Raw genomic sequence first — 9,686 nt, forward strand, 5'->3', positions numbered from 1 at the left:
CAAACTGTGAAAGAAAAGACAACCTTAAATGCAATGAAAACCCATGTTCTAGGCACTGGCACTCGCTCCATAAATTGGCAACATCATCTGTGCTCACCAAGACACCAAAGGCAAAGCTCTTGACTTCACTGTAATATGGAAACAGGATTACAAAGACCACATCTGAGAGATGGCAAAAGCAGGATCAAGGCTAGCACAGTGACCTCAGCCCCGAGACACTCCATGAAAAGTGAGGGTAGGCACTCATCATGCCCCGAGTCTGTTAGAAAGCAATCCACAATTTGTAAAGATAACCACAGATCTTTGTTTTATTTATAAAAAATGGTAGTAGAAAAATTTGGCTGAAAATACCAACAACAACGATGACAACAAAAATATAAAAAAATAGCACTTGCACGGGAAATGTTTCTGTTTTGAAAACTGTTGTCAATAGCGACAGCAATTTAAATCATCGAACGATCATCATATAAAAACATATTTATTTAAATTAAATATTTTATGCAAACTCGTATCTACACTCATTCAAAATGCATAGAGTCACACAAAAGAGATGGAATGTGTTAGCTTAAAAACCGGCGAACTTTTGGGTTTTTTTTTAAAGTTTTCTCTGCAATTATTATTAATACATTCTGGGGACTGAAACCAGGAAATCATAACCACATTACTAACTAATCATTACCAAGTGCCATACAGTAAACACTAAGATTAATCATGTCATATAACTGATTTAAAAAAAAAGCTTCATTTTTATGGAAAGGAAGAGAACTCGAGCAATACAAAATCCGAGGTGGGGGGCAGGAGGAATAATGGAAGGAATAAATCAATGTACAGCTTTATTACAAGCAATAAAACGCCAGAGTTAGGAGAGGCATTGGGCACTGTGGCTCCAAACATGGAGCCTTCCCCTTCAAAGGATGTTTGACAAAAAAAGTGTCTGCTACATCATCACCTCTTGGCCAAAATGTTCATCCCAGGACCTGCTCCCAGGGGTGAATGCTGGCCAGATCCTGCCTTTCCAAGCCCTGATCTTGCCCCACTCCAGAACAGGCTCAGCACTCCCAGGGCTGGCTACCCCTCTCCTGGCTGGTATCCCATCCCCTCTGGGGTTTCCCAAGGGATGAAGCCCCCAGTCCATGCTCTGGGGCAGGGGACGGGGGCTTTAATCCCCATTGGAGTGGTCAGGCAGGTCAGGGTGGTCAGGCAGCAACGCCGCCACCAGAACCCAAAACCAGCTCATGGACCTTCACCAAAATCTTCCCTTCTCCCATCCCTGCCTTTCCCCCTTCCAGGGGGAATTCAGACCTGACGTTTGCAGGGCGCTGCCGCACTCCTGACTCCAAAGCAGAGCTGGGGATGCCCCAAAATGAGGGGCAGCCTTCCTGTGCTCCCAGGAGCATCCCTGCTTTGGAAGAGGGACTTGGCCAAAGGGCTTTGGCGTTGGGAAGTGCTCCCTGGCCACGGTCGGAGCAGAGCACTCCAGGCTTTGCACGGTGGTGACCCAACAACCCAAATCCTTTACCTACAGCACCGAGGAGACTCCAGGGCCCTGTGGTTCGGGCTCGGTCACCCTGAGGGGCCGCAGGCGATGTCCCCAGGGAGCAACGCCTCGGAACAGTGTCGGGTCCTTCCTTGGCCGGTCCAGGCGGCCCCGGCTGGGCTCCTAAGAGACGCTGTAGTTATTGTAGTAGGTGGCCGTGGCATCGGCCAGGACGGAGATGAGGCTGTTCTCGGAGCTGTGGGAGCTGCCGGACACCGGGACGTGCCCGCTGGCCAAGGCCCCGCCGTGGTGGTCACCGTGGCTGGGGTTGTTGAGATACTGGTCAAACTCATTGCGGTCCATCTCCCCCAGCAGCTCCGCTTGGCTCAGCTGGTCCAAGGTGTCGAAGCCTTGGTGGTCAGGCGGTGGGGAGAGCTGGCCCAGGTGGGCATGGAGGCTGGGAGGGGGCAGGGAGGGGAAGGCGGGTGTGTAGTAGTTGGGAGGAGGAGGAGGAGGAGGAGGAAGGGAAGGGCAGCTGGAGGCCGGGGGGATCATGCAGGTGGCCGGCTGCGGCATGGGGCTGAGGGGGTGGTGGCCGCACGGCAGGGAGCCGCCCGCGTACTCCGGCGAGAAGGTGGCACCGGCGAGGTGGGAGCGGTGATGCTCCTCGGGGCAGGGCGAGGAGAAGAAGCTCTGCTCGGGGTCTATGGCATCCAGAGGGGACATCTCCGGCGGGGTGGGCAGCCCGTAGGGGTAGGTGTCCACGCTGGCGCTGCTGCCGCTGCCTGGAGCCTCCCGGTACGCCCGCACTGCCGGCAGCCCCGGGCGGGGCGGGTACTCACCCGGGCCCTCTTTGTCCCCCCCGGCCCGGCTGCAGGTCCGCTTTTCCGGCACAGAGTTCTGGTCCCGTGTCAGGCTGCCCAGCAGAAAGCCGGGATCCACCCGCTTCCCGATGCGCTTGACCTGCTTCTTCCGACGGGGCCGGTACTTGTAGTTGGGATAATCTTGCATGTGCTTCACCCGCAGCCGCTCGGCCTCCTCCACGTAGGGACGCTTCTGCGACAGGCTCAGCGCCTTCCAGGACTTCCCTGAAACGGAGGACACGCTCTCTTAGCGCCCGCAGCCTCCCAAGTGTGCCCAGTGTCTCACCTGGCACATGCAAAAGAGAGCACATCCCAAAAACCCCGCGGGGGGACGTGGCAGCAGCGGGTGGGAGAAGAAGGGGGGAATTGAGGCTGCTCTAGGGTCTCTGACTCCCTTCATCCCAAGTCCTCACACAAGGTGGGTTTGGGGTTAGTAGTAAATCCAGGCAGATGAACTCTCCCAGCTCCATGGACTGTGGAGCAGGGACAGGCAAGGCCGTGCCTGGCTGAGCAGAGGGTCAGGACGTGCTGTCCTTTAGGGTGCCCCAGCTTGTGCCCTGCCAGGGCTTGCACCAGGGCACGAGGAGACCTGGACACGGTGACAGCTGGTCTGGATGGTGGAAGGTGTCCCTGCCCATGGCAGGGGCACGGATTAGATGGTTTTTAGGGTCCCTTCCAACCCAAACCATTCCATGATTCTGTAATCCTATGACCTCGTGCCTCTCTGAGGTAAAATGTCCCCAAGGCACAGCACAGAGAAGTAGGATTGGGCAGGGGGGTTTTATCCCACAGTGAAGCTGTCCCAGGCTGCTCCTCAGGGTAAGGGGGAGAATTGAGGATACACATCAAAGCCTTTGATGCCTTCCCATGGCCTGAGACAGCAGAAATAACACTAATAAGCTGAGATGCTGCATGGCAAAGCAGCAAGGAGAAAACTCAAACCACCAAAGAAAACACCACAGAACTGTCCAGGGAAACAGAAACTTTGGATAAGAGGTTGGGCAGCAAAGCTGTGTTGCAATTTGGGCAGCTCATTCTCAGGCGGTCTGGGCTGATAATTTCGGTTTGACCTCTTGGTTTCACATCAAAATGGGGATTGGGAGGAAGGGAGAAAGAGTGGATGGGGAGCGGGAAACAAATATGTGCTCAAAATGGGTTGTGATCCCCCAAAAGTAACAGCAGAAATACACACAGAGCCCCCAGCCATGTACTACTGGCACAAAGTGACACAGCAAGGACAGGCCAGGAAAATTTGGGTTCTCTCCTTGCACAGCAGGGCAGCACCCTCAGGGTTTGCAGCAGGGGATCGGGCAGGGTGCCTGTCCCCTGGGATGCAGGACACCATCAGGCTTTGCACCCTGAGGAGTGGCTGCACACCTGGAGTGTGGGACAGTTCAGTGGGTGACAGGGAGGGTGCACGGTGCTGCTCCCGGGGTGCAGAACACCATCAGGGCTGGCTTTGCACCCTAAAACCAGCCAGGTAGGTGTAGGGGTGCCCTCCTGCTGCATGCCAGACCGGGTCCCCGGCTGGGCAGGTTTGGCACTCCCAGGGATGGCCAGTGGTGCTGGCATTCCCAATCCGGGGCGCTGGATCCAAATGGGATTTGCACCCTGAGATGACCGTGTGGGTGCATGGTGCCCAACCCGGGGCACTGCATCCGAACGGGATTTGCCCCCCAGGAATGGCCGGAGAGTGCCTGGATCCCTACCCCAATGCACTGAATCCGGACGGGGTTTGCACTCCCGGGACCGCAGGTGGGTGCCTAGGGGCCAAGCCCGGAGCGCTGGATCCGAGCAGGGTGTGCATCCCGTGCCCGGGTGGGTGCGTGGGTGCCTCCCTCGGGCCACCGATCCGGGCAGGATTTGCACTCCCGGGAATTCCCTGGTGGACTCGTGGGTACCGAATCCGGACAAGGTTTGCACCCGCAGGGATCTCCGGTGAGTGCCCCTGGGCACTGAATCCCGACAGGATTTGCACCTGGATGGCTGGGTGGGTGCCCGGGTGCTCCCCCCTGGGCACCGGATCCGGGCAGGGTTTGCACCCCCGGGGATGCCCGGGTGGGTCCCCGATCTCCCTCCGCGCGTCGCCCCCCAAACCCGCGCCCCCCGCGCTCCTCACCGAGCATCTTGCTGAGCTCCGCGTTGTGCAGGTCGGGGTTCTGCACCGCCAGCCGCTTCCTCTCGTCCTTCGCCCACACCATGAACGCGTTCATGGGCCGGCGGATGCGGCTCTCGGAGCCCTTCTCGCCCTGCGACGCTCGGGGGGGTGGCCCTGGGGACAGCCCCTCGCCCGCGTCCCCCTCCAGCCGCTCCGGCCAGGGGAATGTGCTGAGCAGCGCAGCCATGGCCCCCCGGCCCCCCCCCGCCCCGCCGCGCTGCCCTCGGGGTCCCCGCGCAGTCCCAGCCTCCTGCCCGGCCTCTCCCGTATTTATGAGCTCCTTGGAAAAAGCCTCCTCCAATGACACCGAAGGGACTCGCTGCTCCTCCTTGTTTGCAAACTCCTCAGCCCCGGCCGGGATGGTGCTGCGAGAAAACTTCTCCCCACCCCTCTGCCCGGCACCCCCCCGGGGAAGCAGCACCCCCAACACCCCCCTTTCTCCTTCCCGCTGCCCCCTCCCCCTCTTTTATTATTATTTTTCCTTATTTTGCTCGCTGAAAGGGAGCGAGGAGAGAGCTGGAGATGTCCCGCCCCCAAACAGCCCCGCTGCCCTCCTTCACCTCAGAGACCTTCAAACTTTAAAGGCTGGGGGGTAACACAGAGAGGAGATAAAGGCACCGAAAACTGGGGTAAAAAAGGAAAATGGCACCGAAAGGAAGATCCTACTGGGGTGCAAAAGTCCCCTCCCCAGGCTTTGACAAGCTGCAGGAACTCTCTTTGCCAAGGGAAATCGAGGCACAGATCCCACAGGCAGGGACAGCTTTTCCCTACTTCTCCTGCTTTAATCACCAGCCCAGGCTGTGCTTTGCCCACCCCATGTGGGTTTTCACCCCAAATTTCCAGATCCCTTTATATGGGATGGAAACTGGGACACAATGAACCTGCTGGCGGGTGCTTGTCCAGCCTGGTCAGAATCCTAAGGGAGCTTTTAGGGGAAAACAAGGCAGGGATGGGGCTGGACACAGCTCACAGAGGATGAAACATCTTCAGTCGGTCCCCGCTGCCCATCCCTGGACACTGGGACACAAAGGATCTTTTCCTTGCTGCTGCTTTTTATGGAGTGCTGCCCCAACCCAAAAAGGCTGGATGGGATGGAAGTCCCAAAGCCACACAATGGTGTTCCCCACTAACCCCAGCTGGGTGTTCCCAAGGGTGGGAAAGTCATCCAAGCAGCATTCCTCTCACTAGGACAAAGGATCTCCAGGAAGGTGGTGGCACCGAAAAGCCCCAGCCGGCTGCCCTTTCCCGGCGCATCCCTACAGCCTGCCCTGGGGAATGTATTTGGTGGCTGGATTCCTGAATGATTTTGACCCGAGGAGTTGGGGCTGCGGGGCTGCAGCGGCTCCGCTGTGACGGACCGTGGGTTTCCTCTCCGTGCTGCCAGAGGAGCAGCGGGACGGGGCGCGGGATGGGCGGGCGCGTTCCCTGGGGCTGGCCAAGGCTGCCCCATCTGACCCCAAGGCAGGGGGGAAAACCCCGGCGCAGAGCCCAGGCCGGGGAGTTCGGGCAGGTTTCCCACGTGCCTGGGTGTTCCTATTGACTCTTGTCAGATTAGGAGTGATGGAGAGAGCTCATGTAAATGTGAGCCGGGCAGGATCCGCCTGGGCTTCCTGGTCTCTCCCTTCCCTCTGCACAGGAGCGGGATGGCTCTGGTTTCTTGTGGATTGCAGCGATTTTGGGGTCAGGAGAGCTGGAATCCGCCAACTTCGCTTGCAGCAGAAGCAGCAACTGCCCTCCCCGAGCTTTTCCCCGGGACCGAACTAAAACCCTGCGGAAGCAACAACATTTTCCAAAGGAACTGATTAAATCTATTAAGCTATTTACAAGTGGGCTCCATCAGAGCTGCGTTATCTGGGAATACAACAGGAAGGCAACTTCTCTTAAATCTAAAAGGCGCAGGAGATTTCCTGGTCTCGGGACAGATTTATAAACCCTTTCCACACACACACACACACACACGGAGGAGCTGCCTTTTATCTGGGGCTTGGAGCTGGGCATGCTCCTGGGGACAGCTTGTTCTGTCCCAGCAGCTCCAGATCTCTCCCAAAGTCCTGTCTCACGCCTTGAAGTGCCAGGATGGGGCAGGGAGGGAGGATGTAAACTCCCCACTCTGCCCTGCGCAGGTCTCCTGGGTGCATTTTGCAGGCTGGAGCTGCTGCAGAGGTTGGCAGAGAGAATCTGGGAAGAAAACCTGGAACATCCTTAATTCTGTTTAGCTCCCTTTAGGAAGGGTGGAAGTGCACTGTAAAAGAGGGTGCCGGGGGTTGCAAGGTTTTATTTTGAATAGGATGGTACTTTGAGAATGGTGAATATGTTGCATGGCTCACTGTTACTTTTTAACCCTCAGGATGCTCAGGACCTGGATATCATGAATATAAAAACATCTCTGTCGAGGCCCCAGGGGTCAGGAATTTTTAGTAGTAGCAGCAGAATTTTCCTTCCTGGGAAAAGGAAAGAGATGGATGAATTCCAGTTGATGCCTTTTACAGGACTGCTTCCACCTTGCCCTGTGTTTTCACATTTTACAGGATGGGTGGATAGGTTTGAGAGAGGATAAAACCCTGAGCAAGGACAGGACCTGCACCCACCTCCTGTCTCTGCTGCCAAAGCCTGGAAGCCCTTGGAGTACCTCTCTGGGTGTTCCTGATCCTCATTATTCCCTCCACATCCTGGGAGTAACATTTGACCTCCCAAAGGTATCACAGGGGTCAACTCGTGGCTTTTCAGAACCTCTTGAGACACAATCTGGGGCTCCTGTGTGGTTACAGGACAAAGAAATCCAGCAGAATATTCCTCGTTTGGATTTCCTCCCTTCCCAGGGCCCCCACACAGAATTTTAAGTGCAAACATTGCTACTATTATTAATAACCACTTTTTTTCCCCCCCTTCTCCCCCTCTCCTGCAGCACCTGGCATTCTGATGGCATTAGTAAGGAGGGTTTCATTCTGCACCCTGCCTAAAATGCTGGTCAAACCTGTCCTGTCGGAAGCTCCCACGTTACATAAAGGAGGCTGGGGCCATGTGAAAATGCCACCTCTTAATTACCACCGGATCGGGGTAATTAGTCTGGAAAAACCTTGGGATTACCTTTTTTTTTTTTTTTTTTTTGTGTGTGTGTGTGTGTGTGCTCACCTTCCCCTCTCTGCTGCGAGGTTTCTTCACCTGTATCTGGGGCACAGGAAGCAGCAGAGCTCTCCCAGGGCTTTGGGAACAGGGAAATTACGGCGAAAAGCCGCGAGCGAAAATAGATGGAGCAGACAAAGGGGGGAAGAAAGCTTTGTTCTCCCCCATTTTCACGGATGGGGAACAGTGGCAACAACTCCCATGGGTCAGGCAGAAAATGAGTGGCTGAACCCTATATGGAAGGACCATCTCTTTAAAAATATCCCTCTTTTTTTCTTTTCTTTTTTTTTTTTTTTTTGGTGGGGGGTGGATCTCACATCTGGAATTTTGTTCCTGCAAAGAGAGGGTTTATTTTTACTCCCCCTCCCCACCTCGCACCCCACCAACCTTCAGGGGCATTAAAATATGTGAGAAAGTGCAAATCCTAAATTAGCTCAATATTCACATGTTCCTTAATTATTGATGAAACTCCTGGCTCCCAGGGGAAGTTTTTTGCAGAGAGAGCTGGGGGTTCCCAGCAGAAGATTCCCTCAGTGCTGTAGTTCCCAACTCTGCCCACCGCCCATCCTCCTTGATTCCACCAGGTTTTCCCCAGGGATTGCTACCTGGACCATTTATTTTCCAGGTAAAAAAACCCCAGAGCTTTCCCATTATACAAAAAAAAAAAAAAAAAAAAAAAAAAAAAAAAAAAAAAAAGCTCCCCTCCCTGCCCCTTGAAATGCTAAATTTTTCAGCATTGTGCTGAATAGTTCTGCTCTTACTATTAAAATGCAGTTTAAAGGTTACAAAAATATATATTTTAGTGCCTTTAGGTTAAGAGGAAATAGGAAGAGTTTCCCTCTTATACCTTTAAATTTATTTAGATGGGTAGATGGGTTAAGATAAGAAAAAAATGTATTTGCGTGATTCAGAAGCAGATTTTGACTTGCTGAGAAATGAAGCTTCAATGTGTTTTACAATATTCCCACTTCTGCCACCACAAATTATGTATCTGCACTGCATCTCCCAGTCCCACATCACTAAAAGTTTGCTGATCCAAGATAAAATTGGTTCATCCTTGGACGGAACAGGTACAGAAACAAAAGCCTTGGTTATTGTCCCAAGTTCTCTGAGCTCAGATCCTTCCTGGGGTTCCTGCCCAGGAACCAGGGGGAATTAGGCAAAGGATGTCTTTGCATGCCCACAATCCTCACCCCATATCCAATAGGATACACTATTCCCAGATCTTTTTTTCCAGCCAGGTGTGATGCTGGGCAGTGCTTCCAACAGATTTTGTGTGGTTTCCCTCTCTTCTTGGAGCTTCCTTCCTTCCCTCGGTGTTGGCAGGTTTGGAGGTTTCGTGACGTAACTTGTGCCTTTTGAAGGTGGATGCTGCAACACCTTCAGTCTTGTGAGTTTAAACAGAAGAAAATTGGTTAATTACACTGATGAATGCAGCTAATTGTCCTTGCTGAGAGCTGAGGAGCTGGAGGCAGAGAGCACCAGGGCAGCTGAAAGGAGAACTGCAGCCATGGACATGATGCTGAGCTGTCCCCAAACACTTCACAGAGCCACAGAATTGTTTACGATGGAAAATCCCTCAGAGATCATCAAGTCCAACCATTCCCCAGCACTGCCAAGGCCATCTCTGACCCATGTCCCCAAGTGCCACATCCACATGGCTTTGAAATCACTGCAGGGATGGAGACTCCTCCACTGCCCTGGGAAGCCCCTTCCAATGCCTGAACACCCTTTCCATGGAGAAATTCCTCCTGATATCCAACTGGAACCTCTTCAGGCACAACTCGTGGTATTCCCTCTTCTCCTGTCCCTGTTCCCTGGAGCAGAGCCTGAGCCCCCCTGGCTGTCCCCTCCTGCCAAGGAGTTGTGCAGAGCCACAAGGTCCCCCCTGAGCCTCCTTTTCTCCAGGCTGAGCCCCTTTCCCAGCTCCCTCAGCTGCTCCTGGTGCTCCAGCCCCTTCTCCAGCTCTGTTTCCTTCCCCGGACACACTTCAGCACTTTCAATTCCCAAAAGTCATGAAGCAGCTGCATCCCAATGGACTCAAATTCACTTAAACACAAGCACA

General features: G+C 54.2%; 1 protein-coding gene across 1 annotated transcript; it reads right to left on the reverse strand.

Annotated features, from left to right (window-relative positions):
- Positions 1–266: 266 nt before the first annotated feature.
- SOX7 (SRY-box transcription factor 7) lies at positions 267–4,753 on the reverse strand. Its single transcript, XM_038133779.1, has 2 exons — positions 4,460–4,753; positions 267–2,565 (listed from the first exon to the last, which is right to left on the reverse strand). Exons 1-2 carry the CDS (start codon positions 4,683–4,685, stop codon positions 1,661–1,663), a joined length of 1,131 nt encoding a protein of 376 aa, XP_037989707.1. The 5' UTR covers positions 4,686–4,753; the 3' UTR covers positions 267–1,660.
- Between the last annotated feature and the right edge of the window lie 4,933 nt (positions 4,754–9,686).

Source organism: Motacilla alba, chromosome 3 (genome assembly GCF_015832195.1).
Source record: "Motacilla alba alba isolate MOTALB_02 chromosome 3, Motacilla_alba_V1.0_pri, whole genome shotgun sequence".
NCBI lineage: Eukaryota > Metazoa > Chordata > Aves > Passeriformes > Motacillidae > Motacilla > Motacilla alba.

What these genes read in the sequence shown, in the direction of transcription:
- SOX7 (XM_038133779.1), bottom strand. Translation starts at nt 4,685, where the DNA reads ATGGCTGCGCTGCTCAGCACATTCCCCTGGCCGGAGCGGCTGGAGGGG. An exon ending in GGAGCTCAGCAAGATGCTCG is followed by an intron (nt 2,566 to 4,459) that starts GTGAGGAGCGCG and finishes CCTCCGTTTCAG; the next exon opens with GGAAGTCCTGGAAGGCGCTG.